Source organism: Meriones unguiculatus, chromosome 2 (assembly GCF_030254825.1).
Source record: "Meriones unguiculatus strain TT.TT164.6M chromosome 2, Bangor_MerUng_6.1, whole genome shotgun sequence".
Taxonomy (NCBI): domain Eukaryota; kingdom Metazoa; phylum Chordata; class Mammalia; order Rodentia; family Muridae; genus Meriones; species Meriones unguiculatus.
In genome coordinates this window covers 63552726-63573553 of record NC_083350.1, presented here as the reverse complement: position 1 = coordinate 63573553, position 20828 = coordinate 63552726, and the positions used below count along the sequence as shown (strand labels likewise).

Sequence of the window (20828 nt, the reverse complement as noted above, 5' to 3'; positions counted from 1 at the left end):
CTACCCAAGACCAATGGGCGTGGCCCCTCCTGCAGCCATCTTGGCTGCTTTCAAAGCATCAGGTCTGCTTAGAAGCAGCATAGGTTGTTCTCACACGGGCACTCCTGTGCATGCTGAAATGTGTGATTCTCTTCATGGGTTACTCCTTGTCTCTGTATACGTAGCTGTAAGGTGAAACCTTGCCTCTCAGCTTGACCGTAAACCTCATCAGTTCTCAAAAGGAAATGGCCTCACAGTCACTCTTGGAGTTACTCTCGTAATTCCATAAGCAGGATATGCCAGCCTGCCCTTGAACCTGCTTTTATTATAAGTGTCTTTCTTAGTCATTTGGTGTGTTAGGAAGAGTAAAAATCAGGGTGGTGAATGTGTGTGTGTATGTACATGTGTGCCACAGCATTATACAGAGGCCAGCTTTTAGTTCTCGCTTTTCACATGTTGAATCAGGGGCTCTCTCACTGTTTCTGCCGCTGACACCAAGAGGCTCATCTCTCTGTTGAACTCGGGTCACGGCAGTATTTGTTTAGGTCAAGGAAGATTCAGCTGTTTCCAGCACCTGCAGAGCATCTCACTGTAACTTAGAAAACAACACAGTGTCTATGAAGCAGCTCAGAAAATACTGGAACAGCAAACAGCTCCTATTTCTTTGGTCCCTTGCATTTTTTTGTGACAGCTTTGCCTGTGGCCACTCGTGTGGTCCTGGGGTATAAGTGACACCTAGTAAGGGATTTTGATGATACCAAGCAGGCCCATGTTTGGAAGGAGTTGCTGTCTTGTGAGGAAACCTGACACACAGGGAGTACACTGGAGAGAGCGCACTCAGGGAGTGTTTTGAGGAAGCCCACCTGAACTGGCTCTGCAGCCTCTACAGACGTTTTCTGGGGAAAGAAAACCTCAGCTGAGACTTAAGGATGAGTAGAGGTCAGCCAGACGAGAGGCATGGCCAAGAACATTCCAGACAGAACAGAATGTTGAGGTCACAAGAGAATGTGTTCATTTCGGTGAAGTGTATGTTGTTTTGTTTGGATGTTTTGAGCCATGAGACTAGAGAGGTAAAACAGGTCCCTTGTTACTGCTTTAAAAAGAAAGAGGAAAGAAGGAAGGAGGGAGGGAGGGAGGAAGGGAGGGAGGAAGGGAGGCAGAGAGGAAGGGAAAGGAGGGAGGGAGAGGTAAAGGAAAGAAGATGACAAAGTTGGCAGCCTCAAACAGTGAATCTGTTGCCTCACAGTGCAGCACAGCTCAACCGGGTTCTCCGATGTGGAATCCACGGGGCTAGGATTTCATCAGAGGCTCACTTGGTGAAAGAGCCACTTGCCCATGTCTCTCATCTGTAGGGCCGAAAATCTCTGGCTTCTTTCCGAGGGCTGCTCTTGCTCGGTTCCTGGAAGTCACTAGCACCACTCCTTGTGTGCCTTTCCAACAAAATGCTTCCTCCACAGCAGCTACTTCCTCACGAGCAGGAGGGAAAGTCTGCCTAGTGTGCGAGCCAGCAAAAGTCCTAAACATAGTGATGTAATGGTGAGAGTGCCTTCCCAACACCTTTGTCATAGTCTCCTGGTCCCCGCCACCATGTTCTAGGATAAGTGTTATACAAATGTGTAAACAGTAAACACCAGCAGACAGATCATTGGAATGGGTGTCATGTTCAAGACTGTTTGTGACAGAGGTTTACAGGGCTCATGCTTTATAGTGGGGTCTGTTGGAAGGCTAAAGCAGCATTTGCTTGGCCTTCTGAGAGCATGTAGAGAGGGACATGCTCACATAGCTTACAACCCCGATACTAGCTAACTGGAGAAGAGGAAACAGAAGCCTGAGAGGGTGATTTTTGGCATGTGCTATGGAGACTTCAGGGAAGTTTAGTCAAAACGGCGCAATGATTAGTGGGATGTGGGAAGCAAAGGGAAAAGGCAGTGTGGGGAACTGTTAATGTGCATGTGATAGGCTTCGTAGTCAGTTGGTAGAAGCCGCAAACCCTCGTACGGAAGCCAGATGCAGTAAGTAAACAGAGCATGGGTAGCTGAAGTGTGCTCTGCTCACGCTCTCACTTCCTGAGCCCTGACTCTTCTGGGAAGTCTGGACAACATTGTGTTACTGGAACAGGATAGGCTTGCCACCATCAGAAAAGAGACATGGTATGTCGACAGAGACTCAGACTGATATTAAAGGGCAGCACATCTAAAATAGTTAAGTACAGAGGTACCCCAGAAATGGCCATCTTACTTTATAAGCTTCCTTCTTAAATGAGTGCTGCATGCCAGAAGTACATTGGCGCCCACGATGGTGTCGTCATGGCAACGCCTGTGTGTCTTTATTCTCCATGGGCTGGCTCAGTCTGCTGGCTCCGTCAGCCACTCCCTTCCCTGGTATTGCAGAAAACAGGCATGGGGCCACTGCTGTCAATTAGTGTTGGGATGGGATGTGAGGACCATTCACTGGGGCAAAAGGATCCCCGAGGTTTTTATTTCTCTGAAGGCAATTGAAAAATACAAAATTAAACTAAGATGGTGATTGGATTTGTCATGTAATATATTTGAAAACTGCATTAATCATCTACCAAGGTGTGAGAAGCATGGAAAGCCAGCAGTTTATTGCAAAATATGCATTCCACATTGAAATAGCTATTTAAACAATAAAAAAAAAAACTGAGCCATTTCAAGACATGAAGCACTTTCTTGTTATTTTTTTCCCCCTCTATGAGAAAGTCTCTGAAACCAAAGTGACTCAAGCAGAGCCTGGAAAATACTGGAGAATCACGTGATGCCTAAAAATAATCTCATCATCCCCAGCAGGGACAGTGAGCAGGGCAGCAGAAACAGTATGTAAATGCTCTCACTTGAGCATGCTCCATGAGTACAGCCTCTAACCATCTCAGGGGCTACCTCTGTGCAGGCTGGCCAGCTAGGGAGGGGGTCTTCAGGGGTCCTCTGACAGTGCTTCCTCTTTTGTGACAGCCACACCCTCAGTGGTGAGCATGCCTGCCTCTCAGGGAGCTTCTATGGTAGCTCCTCCCGGGGCATAGCTGTTCATCATATTGTATAATGACCCCGAGCCGTGACTGGGAGTGGCTGACTCCCAGCTCTGCCTCCGCCTCCCTTCCCTTCAGCTCCCCCTTGGAATCGATAGCACATGGCTTCCATCTGAGGATGTTTCCTTTTCTCTCTCTCTCTCTCTCTCTCTCTCTCTCTCTCTCTTCCTGTTAACATTAACATTACACAAAATATAGATTGTATAAAAATGGGCATCTAGTGGCTGTGGTAAATGGTGTAGAACAAGGTTTTCAAGCTACAGCATCTCACACACCATCCAAAAATAACCCCAAATTCCTTGTTGCATGTAACCAGAGAAAGGACTACAGTGGCCTTTTGTGGAGCTGCCCTCACGGTCTGTTCTGAGAGCAGAGAGGTGACTTTTGAAAACCAGCATTAGGACACGCTCCTCTGCCCGGGTCCTGGATCCTGATGGAAGCCTGGGAGGAGGTGGGCATCTGCCCTTCAGTGCATCTCTGCATCTCTGCCCTGTGCATTCTCTACCACAGCAACCTGTGCTAGCCCCTGAACCGGTGAGGTAGAATCCACACCCATCAGGGTTGCTCTCTTCCCAGCCGCTCAGATGGCCACATCCCTTGCCTCTATCACATTTTGGTTTAAATCTTATCCTCTCATTGAGGTCTTGAGGACCAAAGGATGACTCCTGCCTCTTCTGTGTCCTTTGAGGAAGAGATCCTGGATGCTATAAACTGGAAGTTCTAACACACACACACACACACACACACACACACACCTTGGCTGATGGCTTTTACTGCCCTGCTCATGCACAGAGTTCAGGAACTCAGCTCCAGTGACCTATGGAAACCTGCAGGTCTAGGAGGAGAGTTCAGACTGGAGAAGACCAAGATCCTTTGCAAAATTACTAAGCCACCCAACTCAACCCTCCTCACACGTGTGCCTGGACCACGTTGCTCATCCTGCTCTGCTTTCTCCCAGACAGGGATGTTCTCATTGGCTCTGTTATTCACCAGCTTGTTGTGTCACTGTTAGGTGCCGTGCTCCCAGATGGAACATACCCTCCACACAGACAGGCATCTTTTGTGTTTCATTCACTATCTGATGCCAGTCTCAATTTAGCTTGCCAGCTACATGGTAGGAGTTCAATGAATGTTTGTCGCATGCATGCATGCATGAATGAATGAATAAATGAATGTTGCTTTAGAACAGGCTTGTACTGTAGCAACCTGATTTTCAATTCAGTTAGAGAGTACATGCAGGAGGGTCATCTATGCCTTGGAGCTTACTGATGGTTTGTGGAGGTTTTGGTAGGAATGAATCTCTTTATTCAGCCTGCTGGGTTTTGTTTGTTTGTTTGTTTTGTTTTGTTTTTTGTGCTGTCATTGTTGTTTTTGCTAGTGTCTGGAATAGGAAGCCAGTACAGTCGAATGCTTTAATGAGCCAGATCTCATTTCCTGAGAAATGACAGTCACAGCCGAGTAAGCACTATGTACTAGGCCCATGTTTTAATCCAGAGTGTGGCACATACCTTTAGTCCCAGCACTTGGGAGCCGGAGGGAGGCAGATCCACCAATGAGTTCAAGTCTAGCATTGACTACAAAGTGAGTTCCAGGACAACCAGGGCTGCACAGAGACTCAAACAAACAAAAGTTCCCCATGTTTTAAAGGTGTGTGTGTGTGCGCGCGTGTGTGCGTGCGCACGCATGTATGCATTTAAGCGCACCATATGCATGTAGGTGTCACCAGGGACCAGAAGAGGATCTTATATTCCCTGGAACTGGAGTTACGAGTGATTAGGAGGCTCTTGATGTGGGTGCTGGGAGCCAGGTCCTCTATAAGAACAGCAAACACTGCTAACCATCCCCCAGCATTCTGTTTTCACTCCAGTGCTTCTTCCAACTCTGGAAAGCAACCCTGTTCTTCCTGTCTTAACCGTAGAACCTGTAAGGTGGCAACGGGTTAACCCACCCAGCAAGCAGCAGGTCTGGGTTCTTTGGACCCATGGGACCATGGGGCTCAGGTGCCCCATCCTGCTGTCACCTCTAAGATGAGCTGAGGGATGCCAGGTCTTGGTTTCCACAGGATCAGTGTGATTCATGCTCCATGCAGCCCTGAGCTGCTCCAAGAAGAGCTCCTCCTGTCATCATTGGCTGACACCGAATGTAGAGAGCAGCAGCCAGCCTCTGCCACAGGCTGGGTTGGTGAAGACAGACTAGCAGGGCTCTGAATCACTGCTTGCCAAAGAAAGAGCCAGCCTCTCAATGGGCCCAGGAACCAGGGACCCCAGAACCCTGTCAGAGTTCCCTTGGGATTGAACCCTGGCCACCACAGAGACCTTGATATTTTCCTCCTCCCAGAGTAAAATTAACGGCAGTCCACAAAGTGGAGGGATGGCACCGTTTTTGAAGCAGAAGACAAGTTTTTATTCCTTGAATTTGGAGAGCTTGGTATTGTATACGAGTGGTCTGTCTCCTTGCAGCCTGATGGCTCCAGTGTCGGTTAATCAGAGACCTTTCTGCGCCCATGGGGCCTCTCTCCTCATCAGTCCAGCCCAGCTGCTTTCCGCCAGTGTGGCCTTTTTTTTCAACTTTAAAGCAAGTTCATTATCGCAATTAAAAGACAGAATCTGTTTGTCAAGGTGAGGGGGGTGAGGAAGTGATGTCAGGTTCGTCCGAGAATGATTAATCAATGCGTTTGGGACTCCTTGTCTGCCCGGTGTGTTTCAGTTGCCCTGTGGGGTTTTAATGAATGAGGGTTGTGGGGGTGGGGCAGGAGAGGAACAGCCTGCCAAAGTAAGGAAGAGGTCAGGGGCTTTGTGTTGGCCGTGAGGGTGCTTGTGACCATACGCTGTGTCTAACACTGATGTGTTAGGGTATTAATGCCATGTAATTAGCTCCTCTCTGTTTATGATTTGGGCAAAAGGAGTATAGCATAATCTGTGAAGAGCTTCTGAAGGTTTAGGAGTCCTGGTTGGAAAGGGCAAGGACAACTTCACTGCTCCCATTTGCTTCTCCCTTTTGAACCTATTCTGCCTCCTCTCTCCAAAATGCACCATTTTCCATACACAGCAAGCCAGCTACTAATTACAGACATTAGACACAGCGATGCTCTGACTTCACCCAGACACGGAATCAGACCACTCCTTTTTACTACTGTGGTTAAAATATCTTAGAATCATATTTATGCCCCAAATCCTTAAAAGCATTAATTAAGACGGGGCTGCTCAAAGACAGGCATTGTGAATCATGTCCATCTCCAGTGGGGAGATTTTTGAGAATTACAGGGACTTGGGCATAGTTTATGTCCATTTTCCTGTGCTTCTAAACCCCCTTTTATTTTGAAAGGGAAAATTAAGGGGGAGGAGAAAAGCTTAAGGGCAGAACAATTGCGTACAAAACAGGGCTACCGCTAATTATGGTCTCAGGACATCATCCACTGCAGCTTGAAAGAAACTGAAGTGTTTGATAGCTGTAAGGAAAAAACTCTGTGTCTGAATGGCAGCCAGAGTGACTGCACCGCCTTGAAAAGTCGCGATTCCAATGTGTTCCATGTGTGCACCCTTGAAGCACGAGACCTGGGAGGGCAGAACAGCAGTCACTCATGGGGTTGAGCCTTTGGGCTGCGAGGGAGGCAGCCATCGAGGTCCTTAGTCTCCCACGCCAGGACTGGACGCAGATGTGACAGTCCTGGGTCACTTGAGAAGATGAGAAAGGAAACAGGAGTTTACATAAGTGTATTATAGCAACACTAGCTTTACAGATATTGACAGCTGTGTTTTCTTGATAATATCCTTAGGATGGTTGGTCCCAGTAAATGAGGAGAAAAAAAAAAAACTGGCCTCAGAAGCTATATATGCTTTAGAGTGTGGTTGTTTGAAGGAAAAGGAAAAAAGAAAAGTAAAGAAAAGCTATGACTAATAAACAGAAACCATTCTGAGCTGAGAAGGGTTGGCAGAGCTGGAAGAGACTGCCTAGCGTACATACTCTGAAAAGGGCGTGCGGAAGCTGGAGGTTGTACTTCTACTTCCTTTCCGCGCCGTGCCTCTCTGGGTGTGTGAGTTATGGGAGGGTAAGTCTGTCTGCCCTGTCAGTCACAGCACGGGGCGTCTCATTTGTCATCGGTTTCTCTCCAGAATTGCAAAACCTCCCGCACTTGAGATAGCAAATGCAAAGTACTTTCGATCCATTACTGGGTTTTTCAAATGTGTGCTCCACTCCTTGTGCTCTGTGTGGGAGCTGTGCTTCCCCCCTTCCGTGTGTGTGTGTGTGTGTGTGTGTGTGTGTGTGTGTGTGTGTGTCAGTGTATGAATGAGTGTGTATGCATGAGTATGTATGTTAGTGAGTGACTGTGTGTGAGAGTTTGTGTGTGTCTGTGAGTGTGTGTGAGAGTATACGTGTGAGAGAGAAAGAGTATGTGTATGTGAGAAAGAGAGTGTGTGTGAAAGAGAGAGAATGTGTGTGAGTTGTGTGTAGGTGGCGGAACAGCTGACAACCCCACACCTGATTCTCAAGCCTTCCTTGTTCTCATCTTGGAGATCCCTGATGGATACTCATGTAGGGCAGCATGAAAGAGGGGTTCCCGGGTCCCAGCTGACCTTTACGGGATCTAAGAAAGCAGTGCTATTTTAAGGCTGAGGCCATGGGCTTGAAGAGCCAAACCCACAGAGAGGTTCTGCTGAGCTCTGGCCACAGCGAGGGTGGGTCTCCTCAAGGAAAAGACAGTTCTGCTCAGAGGCTGCGGGGCCATAGCTACCCTGTCACCAGCTCTGACCTCTCTCAAGAGCCATGGAAAACATGTCACCCCAGCCTCCATCCCACACGGATTGGCTTGCCGTGGCCCTCCTCTTTATCTAAAGTTCAATTTGTTTCAGGTTGCATTTGATAATACCCTGCAATCAGGATTAGTGGCAGCTCTGCGTTGACGAGCTTGAGCAGCCTGCCTCTTCCACATCTTTTGGTTTTGAACTGATGTCAAAATGTGAGGCCGTGGCTTCCTGGTGACCTGAGCTTAGTCACCGTCACCGGCCACATCTTCTGATGACTGCATGGAGCGCGGAGTATCTATGCACTCTCCGAGAAGGGCCTTTCTGTGAACAGAGGCCAGTGGCAGAGATGTGGGTAGCCCTGCACCAACCACCTGGCTCTTAATATGTTCAGACATCGCCTCACTGCACTCATTCCATCAGTGGCTTGACCGAATACCACATGGAAGGAGGCCCATATCGTAACGTACGAAGGAGATACAGGAAGGGCCCAGCTGGGAGGCTGACATCCACGTGGCTTCTTTCGTTGTTGCCTCTTCCAACCAGTGACTTTGACATTGACATCAGTGCCTCAAAGTTCCCGGGCTGCCATGGCTGATTCACTGCCTCTGCTGGGTGTTCAGTGACTTCTGGCGTTGCTCAGAAGGCATGCAGGTCAGATGTTGTACTTATCAGTGGCAAAGAAAACAGATGCAGCTCCAGCACCCCGGAGCCATGTCCAGTATAAGAAGAGGCATCCAGGTGTCACCACACTGGTGTAGCTGCTACAGCGTCTACATTCAAGGTGCCATGCGCTCCAGGGGAGGCAGAACACAAGCTGACTTGAGGCATGGGAGGCTTAGTTTCTCAAAGGAGACGATTTGGCCAGAGGGGAGAGGAGAGTGCTGCATGCAGAGGAAATACAGCCCAGGTCTGACAGGCATGGCATCCCAGAACACTGGCCCATTCCCAAGAAGGCCAGGAGGGTGCCATGTCTGCAGAATCTTAGGTGACTGTGAGTCTGGGAGAGACTGTCTTTATCATTCTTGCAGCCCCTGTGCATGGCTGTGGTGGATACTTAATATGGGTTTTAAATAAGAAGTGCTGCTCTTTGTGCTTTTTCCATTAGACTTCTATCAAAATGTCAATCTTGTCTTTAAAAAAAACAAACAAACAAACCCTCAAAGAGCTTGATTGTTGCAAAAGTGGTCTCCCTGCTACCAGGCTGGTGGCTGTCCGAAAAGCGAGCTTCCCTGCCTCCTCCGTAATCCATTCTACTACTGAAGAAGCTGTGCAGTAGGACGGAGGAGTCCACTCTGGAAGTCGGTGTGGGCTTGTCCAGAGAGGAAGGTTCCTGCCCATCAGTCTGCCCATCCCAAGCTAAACACTGCTCCCTGGTCCCCTTTCGCTCTGTGCATAGGTGAGGTTTCTGGGCCTCGTTGATTGCACTTTTCAGAATGCAGGCCAGTTTAAGTCATTCACACATAATCATTTCAAGTCTGTCGGCCCTTTCCCTGTGCTTTTAGAGAAGATTTTTCCCCCCTATTGTAACAAAAGGGCATGTTTTTTAAAGGCCATGACACTGGCAAGACTTCTCTGAGGTGTGTGTGGCTCCTGTGTGTAACCGATGACTCCAGACACCTGAAGACACCCCATATAAATTTTACAGCCTTCCTGTTGGCCACATTGTAATTAGGGTGTTGGTTGAGACTTGCAGCTGCTGTTACTTGCCTGCCTTTATAATACCCTGCCTCTGTCAGAAAGACTGGAAGCTGAAGTTGGAAACCACATAACCAAGTTTTTAATTGCCTGTTTATCTATTTATCTAAAGTCGTTCCTTCACCAAATGTAGTTAGCCTAACATTTTACGAGGCACCAGGATTGCTGACATGAGTAAGACATGTTCCTTGCCCTCTAAGAACCTTCTAGAAGGGGAGAGGATGAGAGATTGTGGTGGAAATTTTAATTGGGTGGAGGGAACACACAGGAGGTACATGCAGACAGGGAAACCAGAACTGTTGCCAGTCTGGGACTGTGTTCAAAACGAGAGGAAAGGGGTGGGGCCCAGGACTGGGCCAGTTCCTTCTGAAGCACACAGACTTCTCTGTATATGCCTGGTTGCTTCTGTTTTGGCTCAGGAAGACATTCCCATGTCTGTGCTGTGTTCTAGGCAGTTAAGTCCACTGGAAGTTGAGTGCCAAGTGAGTAAAGGCTTACCTGAAAAACAGGGCGCCATTATTAGAAACGCTGTGACTCCCAACCAGGACGATTTTCTCCCTTTGCGTGTCATACCTCCCGTCTGATGGCTCGGCACCCATTAAGGAGCAATTTGGGGGGTTACTCTTTACTAGGGGTACCACATATCTATGTTTCTCCTAGCGTTTCCTGAGCATTCCCTGACCGTCAGTTTACAGCCCATTACACCTTCTTCTCCCTCCCCTCATCGTGGACTTCATGTGCCGAAGACATTTCATAAGTTACACCACTCTTCCTCACGTTAGGCCGACTGCCCACCTCCAAGCTGGTCCTTGTGCCCCTTGCCTGGAGTGTGGCTTTGCTCCTTGCCACAAGCTTTCCCGGGCTCACCTTTCCAGTTCTACACCAAGAAGCCCCTTTGTTGAAGAGTGACCTTTAAAGAGCAAGGCTGGGCCTCAGGGTGCACATTACCACGAAGATGCCACCTCCCATGTTCTCTCCATTACTTGAAGCTACAGAGGGTATGAACCAAAAGAGAAAGCACACACCTGTGTGGCAGTGTTTCTTCTAAAGTATGAGCCTGCCATGGGGTCTTTGCTCTTAGAAACACATACGGTAATAATTTGGGATTGCTGAAGAACGTTTCCTATCGTTTATTTATTTTTCAATCATTCATGTATATGTGATATGTGTTTACATGTTCATGTGTATGAGCACAGGCATGCACGCACCACAGGTAGAGGACAGAGTACAACTTGGGGTGTTGGTCCTCACCTCCAGTATTGCTTAGGACACGGGTCTTGGTGTTTGTCTCAGAGTGAGCCTGTCACCACCTCCCACCTCACAGTGGGAGCCCTGGGTTGTCACATCTGGACTCACAGGGGCTCTCAGGCTTCAAACTCAGCTCCTCAGGCTTGGACAGTAAGCACCTGACTCACTGCGCTGTCTCCCCAGCCCCCGGAGTCTTTCCTCTTATTAGGGTTCACCGTAGCTGTGGTCTTAGGCCTGGAGCAAAAGGGTTAACAGCCTCTCTTGAGGAGCAGCTGCTCTCCAGAGGTTCAGTGCATTCTCCCCCGGGGTGCTGCAGGGGCTTGGTGCAGTGCCTTTTGCCAGAGCTCATTCTGACTGTATTGAGGAGGGGCTGGCACATTGCTTGTGGGTTTTAGGAAGCTCATTTTATATCATGAGTTTGCACCATATCCGAAACTCTTCTTTAACGTCCGCTGTACTCAGAATGCATTGTGCTCGCTTCTAGGCGCGGCTAAATCAAGTCCAGCAGCCAAGCCGGGATCCACACCTTCTCGCCCCTCGTCTGCCAAAAGGGCTTCATCCAGCGGCTCAGCGTCCAGATCTGACAAAGATTTAGAAACGCAGGTCATACAGCTCAACGAGCAGGTATCTCACGGGCCCCACCCTTGTCTGTGAGAATAATGATGTGAGTGAGGGGTGAGGAGGTCACACCCGAAGGCCTGGGGTAAGGGAGAGAGGTGAGACAGAGCCAGCGAGAGCAGGAGGGCCTGCTCGCTCAAGAAAGGAAACTCAGCGGCTGGTGATGAACAGGGTTAGTCACAAAGCTTGACGCCAGGCGTGAGGATGTGGAAGAGGACACAGCCTGTCGGAGGCCACCCGCCCAGCTCCTTCTTCCTTGTGCCCATCCTGAACTCCAGGCCTAGCCTGCCCACTCCTGGCCATAATACAAAGTGTTATGGCTGTGTTAGAGTTCAGCTGGCTCTCTCTCCATCCCTCCCTTTCTCTCAGCAGCTAGTGGTTGAGCCTGTTTTGTGTGACGGGCGCTGTGCCTAATTCTGATGGCAGTGTGGACGATAGCTTAGGCGGGTGACACAGTCCCCGCACTCAAAGCTACTGACAGCAGTTGCACACCAGAGCTTTGTACTAAAACTCAACAAAACACCAGTCCTCTACAGAGGCAGAAGAAGGGTGCCCGGGAGCCCTGAAAAGCAACAGCTGCGTTTGAAATATAAATTCCCTTCATGAGAGGCCCTCCTGATTGGGGTAGACCTAGCTATACCAAGTGACATTTCCAGTGGGAAACTGCAAGAACAGGGGTGGGCTGAGGCTTTGCAGGATAACACGGATCTGCCAAACAGGAGGCCCTGGGTTTGATCCAAAAGCATAGGTATGTTTTCTGACTTATAATACCTAATTTGGCCTACAGTAACATAGCTTAAGGATTATAAAACTCAGGTCAGTGCGGCGCATGCTGCAGAAGCCACCTACTTCCTGCACCAGGGCCCTGGTTTTGTGAAGGACCCTTTGACTGCAGATGCTTAGGCTGTTCCCAGCTATTAGCTGGGTCTGTCCTAGTAATTAATGTTCTGCTTGATGCGGCAAGAGACTGGATATCATTTTCAGTGAGGAATCCAGTACAGAGGCAGACGGCTGCCTAACGGAGGGTGCTGCAAGTTGGCCACATCGGTGCTTCAGGTAGACTCTTAAACCATCTTAGGATTTTGATTGGGTAACCGTGGAATGTTCCTGTTACCTGTTGGAGGCCAGAAAGTATTCAGTAATGACTTCTGTTCAGATAAAAATGAGCAGCGATGAGCCTCGGGCCAGCAGCTTCGGACTCCACTCAGGGCTGAGTGGGCCTGGTGAAAATCAGGCCTGAGTTCTTCATACTTAGGATCTGTGCCCTTCCCTGAAGCAGCTCTACTATCATTAGCTGTCATCGGCCTCAGAGTTGTCATCATCCCTAACTCCCACCCACCAGAGTTTCCAACCCAGTGACCCGAATTCTGACCACAGGGAAACCTCCGGTCCTTTAGTTGTCCGCAGTTCCTCATGGCCTACACGAGTCAGCCCCTTCCTCTGCTTGGGGCTGGGCCTAAGCTCCATAAGCTCTCAGATCACACAGAGAGTCTAGTTCCTAAAGGCCTTGTCAGTCGTTCCTGCCACTCCATTGAGAGCAGAAGGGGCAGGAGAGGGAATAGTTTCGTCCTTCCTCAAGTACTTCTGAGAGAGGCCTGCTCCCCAACACCTTGACATTGAGAGGGACATACCTGCCTCCTCTCTGTCCTTCAGAGAGCAGGTGAGGCACAACCTAAACTGGGCAGATACTTAAAAGCTTTCAATCCAAGTTCATTTCCCTGCTGACCTGAGTCTGGGTGCCTGCCCTTGAAGCCTTCAGGTCAGCCCTGAGGCTAGCGGGTGGCCACACAAGTGTCCCAGTGTTGGAATTGAGAACACAGGAACAAAGGAAAAGCCAAGTGGAAATGCAGAGACAAAACCATGAATTATGTGGGTAATAGAGAAAGTGACAACTGCCATAAACTTATGGAATTTTCATTGACTTGGCCCCGTTCCTTTATTCAGGCAGTCTCCCATGATATACCACAGAAGTACACTTCGCTACACAACTCCAGTGATTGCAATGAATCAGAAGTGAAGGGAGGACGAAATGGTTAGGGACTCTGTGGACAGAGAGTTAGCCAACAGGAAGTGGATTGGAGTCACTGCTGCAACAGGGCCTCTGGGAGGACCCATAGTCTGTGGACACTTCTGGGAAGACTCTGGAAAGTTGTGAAAGGAAACTGCCCCTATGGGGCCTTTGAATGAGCCTTTTTCTCAGCCCCGTCACTTAGGCATTTGCTGTGACCTGTGAGGAAGGTAGCTGGCATTTGTCTCTTAGTGGAACCATTAAAATGGAATTGAATTTGCTAGCCGATCTTTGATCATTTAAAGTAGCTACTGCCAAGACTTTTTTTTTTCTTTGTATCAGAAACAGATTTTGAACTCAGAACAATTCACCTGCCTCAGTCTCTTGAGTACCAGACTCGCAGGTTTACAACACCATGCCCAGCTACTGTTGACAGGTCCATACTCCTCTAATATATCAGGAATGCCAGTCTGCCCCAGCTCAGACTTGAGTTTTCCACAAAAGCCTCAGTGTGCTGTGTAAACCACTGTCCAGAGGCAGAACCTGGGTTTTGTAGGTTGACTGTGTCTGCTGTGATTTGAATGTGAATACCATCCCCATCCCCCATCCTGTGTTTTAACACTTGGTTCCCAGCTGGCTGTACTTTTAGGGGAGGTTGTGGAAACCAGGAGTCAAGGCCTAGCTGAAAGAAGTGGGGTGCCGGACGTGGTAGGCCTTGAAGCTCAAACCCACTTGAGCTGGGTTGCTACTTCCTGGCCAGCACCGTGTAACAAACAGCTACTGCTAGCTCCTGCTGGCTTCTGGCACCACAAACCATGCCCTGTGCCATGCCATCTGTGCTATGTTACCTTCTGACCCCTGACCTGCAGGTCACGATAAACCCTCCCTGAAGCTGCATCTGTGGAAGGAACTAATTCAATGCCCCTGCTTGGTCTGGGAAAGCTACAGGCTGTGGTCCTTCTGCCCGATTCGGTGCAGAGCTGGGAGGGATTCTACGGCTAAGCTCAGAGAGAGGATCATTAGCAACTTGTGCTCGAGTCTCCTGTCATTAGCGTCAGCATTGTCGTTCCCCACTCCCACCCACCAGAGTTTCCAACCCAGTGACCCAAATTCTGACCACAGGGAAACCTCCAGTCCTTTAGTTGTCCGAGGTCCCTCATGGCCTACCTCTCCTTGTGGCTGGGCCTAAGCTCCATAAGCTCTCAAATCACATACATAATAAATAAATCTAACAACAAACAAACAAACAACCATAACTCTCTTACCTCCCTTCTCAGTGTATTATGAGTGCATGTTTTGAGCCTGTTTGGGAAGTTGTAACAAAATACACGAAGCTGGGTAGCTTGTGACCAACAGAATTTTACTTCTTACTATTGGAGGCTGTGAGGTCCATTATCAAGGTGTTAGCAGATCAGTAGCTTAGCCAGGATGAGTTCCTCATGGTCTTCTCATGCTGGGAACATGGAAGGATCCCTTAGGCTTCTTTCATACACAAATCTCATTCACCTAGAGGCTCTGCCCCCTGACACCATCGCATTGTAGGACTGTAGCATAAGACTTGGGAGAGTCACAGACACCCAGGATCACAGAAACAAGCTGTGGTTCAGCCCACGTCACCGAGAGGAGGAGGCTTGACGAAGCCCAGGGTTAGCTGTGCAGGTGTGTGGAGACCCTGACCACCTAATAAAGACTCACCAGTAGCAAATGTTCAGCATGCTCCGAGATTGGCCTGCAGGCCTGCTGCCTCCCCCTTAGAGTCATGCTTCCATTAATTTCGGAGTCTGGCTCCACGTGGTTTCCATCGTTGTATGGAGACTTAGCCAGTTACTTATTTCTTACTCTCCTTGGGGTCTTTCTTCTCTGCCCCACTCTTCTACAGGTACATTCATTGAAACTTGCCCTCGAAGGTGTGGAGAAGGAGAGGGATTTCTACTTCGGGAAGTTGAGAGAGATTGAGCTGCTGTGCCAAGAACACGGGCAGGAAAACGATGACCTTGTGCAGCGACTAATGGAAGTGCTCTACGCGTCCGACGAACAGGTGGGTGTGCGGAGCCCCTGGCTCCCGAGGTCTGAGAAGAACTCTCTCGTCCAAAGTTCAGCGCGTCCGTGCATCTTAAATACTTCCCCGGAGTCTTGAGGAGGTCACAACTCAGCTAGCAGCCTTGATGTCCCAGAGAAATAAGTACGATTGTCAGCAAGCTCTAATGCTGCCATGATGTGGGATGTGCATCTGCAAGTTAACTTGGGAGAAGCAAGGGAGAGGCGGGGACTTGAACACACAGCCGAGAGGCCGAGAGCTCTGTGCAAATGGACAGTAAGGACTGTAGGAAGATCTCTCTTTTTTGAGAATGGTGAAGTGAGGAAACACGTTTCCCATCCCTGTGAATGCCGCAGCGGTCTATTTTTACTACATAGCTGGTTGCCTTGGTTACTCATTGCCAGGACAGACCAGACTGTGGGACAGACCTTTTTTTGGAGGGAGGACCTGCTACCGAGCAAGTATGCAGGGGAAGACCCAGGGTGTGGCTTTGTGAAGGCAGTGAAAAGATGTGCTGGGAATGGTGGAGTACCTCTGCCATCCAAGCATTTGGGAGGTGGAGGCAGGAGTATCAAAATACATAGGGAATCCAAGGCTATCCTGGGCTACATGAGACCCTGTTTGCTTTTTTGTTTTTGTTTTGTTTAAAAAAAAAAAAAGGAAGCCAGGCTTGGTGGTACTTGCCTTTAATCCCAGAACCCTTAGCACTTGGAAAGCTAAGGAGAATGGATCTCAGTGAATTCGAGGCCAGCCTTGGCTACATAGCAAGTTCCAAGCCAGCCAGGGCTACATAGTGAAACCCTGTCTCAAAACAAAACAACACAACAACAAAAGAAAAAAAAGAGAAGAAAGGGAGAAGGAAGAGGAAGAAAGAAGGGAAGCAGAGAGGAATGGAGGAGAGGGGAAATTGGGCTCTTGGGGAGGGAAGGACATCATGGACAAACAGTTGACAGACAGGAAAAACTGCAGAGACCTTGCGGAGTCAGTGCTGACTGTGTGTGTCAGAAGGGCAAAGCCTGGCCCTGGGCAGAAGTGAAAGACCTCCTGGAGCTTCCCCTTCTGCAGAGCTGGCCTAGGGGAGGCAGAAGGCCAGGGCTGGGAATGAAGATTCTCCTCAGCCCAGGTCAGAGCTGGGGAAGCCGTTGCCTCTCTGACCTGGAGGCCTGTGGGTGCTCAGAGGAAGCTGTGGGCGAGCCATGGGTGTTAGTGTTTTCACAGAGCACAGAGAGCCACCAGAAAGTTTATTTTGTCTTGTTCTAGCCAAAGGCAGATGTTTGCTCCACATACAGCTTAAAATCCTAGCATTGAAACTTTGTTGGCTACAGGGAACTGTGTCCACCATTGGTTTCATTTCTCTCGGGGTTTTGTGTTTGGTTTTCTTTTTGTTTTTTTTTTTTTTTTTGTTGTTGTTGTTGTTGTTGTTGTTGTTTGCAACTTCCTTCTTAATTACTAGTAGCACAAAGTGTGAATTTTGAAACCTTGGGGGTCTGCCCAGTTAAGTCCCTGAGGCCATGATGATGTCACAGTATGGCTCTCAGCATGGAGGCTGGCCTGTAGCATGCCTGGGACCATTGTGGATGTATGCAGTGTGGCCTGGCAGGCACACCTCAGTTAAGGTGCCTGCCTCAGAAGCTTGCCTCAGAGATGACATCAGACGAGCACGTCACGCCCTGGGAGGCTGAGTGTCTGGGGCTGCCATCTGGGCTGGTGGGTGCTAGCAGGAGTAAGGCCAGCACGCATGCTTGGATCTTCCCATCAGTGCCTCCATGGCAGGAAGGGAACCTGCTTCAGAGGCAGAACTGGTTCCAAGAGGAGATGTGGTGCTGGAGTGTGGCCTGGTGAATTGCATGACACCACTGGGCTCCTGGCAGGTGAGCCTGAGGCAAACACTTCAGTGTCCTCCAGGGTGTGAGCTGAGAGGCCCTGTCTGGGTGTCTACACTCAGTTTCATTCTGCCATTCTAGTCCCTCCCCCCCACACACACACCCTAGTGCACGTTCTTGTACTGCGGGCATGGTTACAGAGCTGGTACCCACGCACACTGTGCATGAAGCTCCATCAGTGAGTTAGGCCAGATGGGTTCCTTAGACCCTTTTTCAGATCCCTGGAGCACCTTAGCCCTTAGGTAATCATCAAGTAAAGAGAAATGTGTGAAGGAAGAGAGACATGGGCTTACCCACTTACCTGTCCCACAGCTAGACAGAGAGTCAGAGGGACCAAGGATTACCCAGAAGGGACTAGACTTTAGCCGTGTGTGTTGCCGCATGGGTGTCCTCACATGCAGCCCTGGCTCGGCGTCTCCAGCTCAGGATGCCTTACACTGCAGCTCTGTGTCTGGAAAATATCAGCAAGACATCAGGCTGCATTGAGATTCCCCTGGAGAATCTCATTTGACCCACAGTGTACTGGGAGTCCTTGCATTGAGTGTGAGGAGACCTGAGACCAAGGTTTCTAGACCTCGTTTCTGCAGTAAGAAAAGGTAGATGTTTGTACGGTGTGCAGACGCCATGCTGGATGGGTGTGGGCCAAGCTGGCACATGTGCATGACTGCATGCAGGCATACACACACGCACACACAACACACACAGCTCTGTGCAGTGGCGGCTGTGGAGCAGCAGGCCCATTCTCTGTTCTGCTTCTCTGTTGTGGGAGGCTCAAGGAGTCGTCTGTCTTCCTCTCTGAGGACTGTGGGTCCTGCCTCTGGGGCAGCCTCCCAGAAGCACAGCCAGCAGTGGAGAGGGGTGGGTCTAAGAAACTGGCTACTACTCCTGAGGGGCATCCCTCTGGAAACGCGTGCTCGGTGGCCTCCTTGTCGTTGTACACTCCCACCCACAACCCTCACGGGCTCCTTTTGTCCCACTCTGTTTGTCCTTGATGCTGTGTCCCGTTTTCAGGCCATTCCTACACCTGGGTGGTGGCCGGGTCTGCGTTCCTGTGTTAGTTTGATGGTACAGAGTTCAGGAGAAACGTTTGTGTTTTGTGTTGAGGCTCTCAGCATGAGGCTGTGTAACCACCTGAGGGTGGCTAAGGTGTCTGGCTAGCGTCTGACTTTCCTGGAGATGGAAGACGGGCTGAGGAATCCAAGGCTGGATTGTCAAGTGTGCTCTTCCGCTCAACTGTATGAACATGGCTTGATTTTCCAGGAGGAGTATTTGCTGGGGATGCCTTTCCTTTGCTGGTGACTGGTCTCTGATTCTTAGAGTCAGGCAATCCCAGAATGTGATGTTTAGAAGGTGTGAACGCCAGCAAAGAGCATTGCGGTCGGCAGGTTATTCAGTTTTGAACTGTAGCATCCCAGTGGAAGCTTCCAGAACAGATTGCCAGCCAGGTCTACAGTGCCTCTTTATCATTCTCGTTATGCTTTCCCTTCATGTGTAACTTGGGCCACAGGTGTCTTGGCTTAATTGCTGACTGACCTTGTGGATCCTGTCAGCATAGGTACACCAGCTAATAAACAGTTGCTCATTTCCCAAGGTACTGACTGATATGGAAGCCACTGTTAAATTAACTGAAGACTTTCTTTCTCCTTAGTGCTTTTTAGAGACAGTCTGGGTTTCTGTTGCTGGGGAATCTGTACATGCCACTGGATTTGAAATGCTAGGTATCCAGGTAGACACAGCTGCTAGCTCAGAAGAACTCACAGACCTAAGGAGACTCAGCTGACTGGAAAATGTGGCACATTGTGATGGATGTGGCACCAGGGACATAAATAACTTGCATGTGGCACACATAGCCTCGAGAACCCAGCAGACGTCACTGTAAAGATGGCCTTTGTGTTAGAAGTTGAACTGTGACAAGGTACATCAGCAATTACAGAGCCAAGATGGGAGAGAAAAGAGCAGCTGGCACTGAATCCAGGATGAGGCTAACCATTTAGGGAGCAGAACCATCAGCTCCTGGTGAGCTTTACCAGCCACCACAGTCAGGATCCTTCTTTCATCTTGTCTCCCAACCTGTTTCTCTTTCTGATGGATGTAGTAAAAGTAAAGAATAGTAACATCACTCACAGCTGAGCATTTAGAGAAGTGCAGTGGGTTGCCATAGAAACATTAGTATTCATCTGGGTAGACTCCAGTATATCAGTCCTGTGTTTGGCATAGGTTTTGCCTAGCCACATCTGGGGAGCCTCTGGTGGCATTGTAAGGTCCTGAGTCAACTTGTGCCCAAGCATTAGCAAAGCAGCTAAGTGGGCATGTTTGCTGTTTATACCAGTATTGTCCAATAAGTATGTCCTGGAGATTGGCAGTCTTGTTTTGGTATGTGCCATCACCAGCAGTTTTCCATGGCTGGCACTTCTAGCCTTTAGTAGCTAGAGACTGCAGAGCCACCTCCTTGTTTGGCCTGGCCCCAAGGAGAGCGGCCTTGACTAGCGGTGAGGAATCAGGACCTTCAGCTTGGTCCTGGCTCTGTCCTCCCACTTTCAGGCTAGGACTAACTCTCTTATTCCATAGTTAACTCCCAATGATGATGAGATTCTCTGTAAAAAGCAAAGCACACCTCCTATCTAAGGCTACACACAAGAACAATGATGCTAGGAAAGTATGCTTTGAGCAGCTGAGGATACGGTATGAAAGAGTGGCAGACTGAGGATGTTGGAGGAGTAAACCAACATCCCAGAACGGGGGAGGGGGGCTAGGGCCTGGCTGCAGAGGAGGCCAGGTAGTTACCTGGTAGACACAGAAGGGAGAATGAAGGATGGGTGCTTAGCCAGAAGAGCCAGTCATTTAGGAGTAGTGGTAGGGAGAGAGGCTTCCAGGAGGATGTTTTGATGTGAGGAAACAGATGCTGAACCCTCCTGTGTTCCCCTAGAGCAGAGAATACCTGCTTTGACCAGGGCTTCCTGATCTGTGGCCATCCGCACTGCCAGTTCGCCCTGACAGTGCCACTGTCTGCCAAGGCCCTAACTCCTTAAGCCGAGAGGGCTACCACCGCACATGGAAAGTGGTTGGCAGAAGATGTGCCAAATGTGCAGTCATAGGGGCCGGGAGTGTACCATGAGGCTCAGAAGAACAGAAGAGAGAGTGTGATATTTGTTTTCACCTTCCAAAGATAGGACAAATCTAGGAGATGACAACAGTGTGGTCATAGGCATAATCGGAGCTCACATTTACCGAATTCTGTGACCATAAGGGCAAGTGCTAGAATCGGTCTCAGGCATTCAGATGGATACCACTTTGCACTTCTGGTCGCTGTAGAAAGGGTAATTTTCCATTAATTGTTTGCACATCTGAAACACATTCCTCCCAACTAAGAAATTGCAATCAGTGCTCACATTTACCGTATCGACTGTGAAAACCATGCAGCTAGGCGTGTTACCAGTAATGAATGCATTGTTGAATTGATCGGTGAGTCTCCTCGTTGCCCCACATTTTACAGCTGAGAAAACTTGAGCTCAGCAGTTGCACGGTAAGCCCAAAGACTCACAGGTAGCAGCGGCAGAGCTGGGCCGAGAAC

The 20828-nt window shown here is 49.3% G+C and overlaps 1 protein-coding gene across 3 annotated transcripts in view; it reads left to right on the top strand.

The window, feature by feature from the left end:
- Mapre2 (microtubule associated protein RP/EB family member 2) overlaps window positions 1–20828 on the top strand; it is a 141877-nt gene that overhangs the window by 116411 nt on the left and 4638 nt on the right. For all 3 annotated transcript variants that reach the window (XM_060377605.1, XM_060377604.1, XM_021626759.2), the window contains 2 exons: window positions 11195–11334; window positions 15216–15374. In XM_060377605.1, the coding sequence (XP_060233588.1) occupies window positions 11195–11334; window positions 15216–15374 (299 nt within the window). The remainder of the gene's footprint in view (window positions 1–11194; window positions 11335–15215; window positions 15375–20828) is intronic.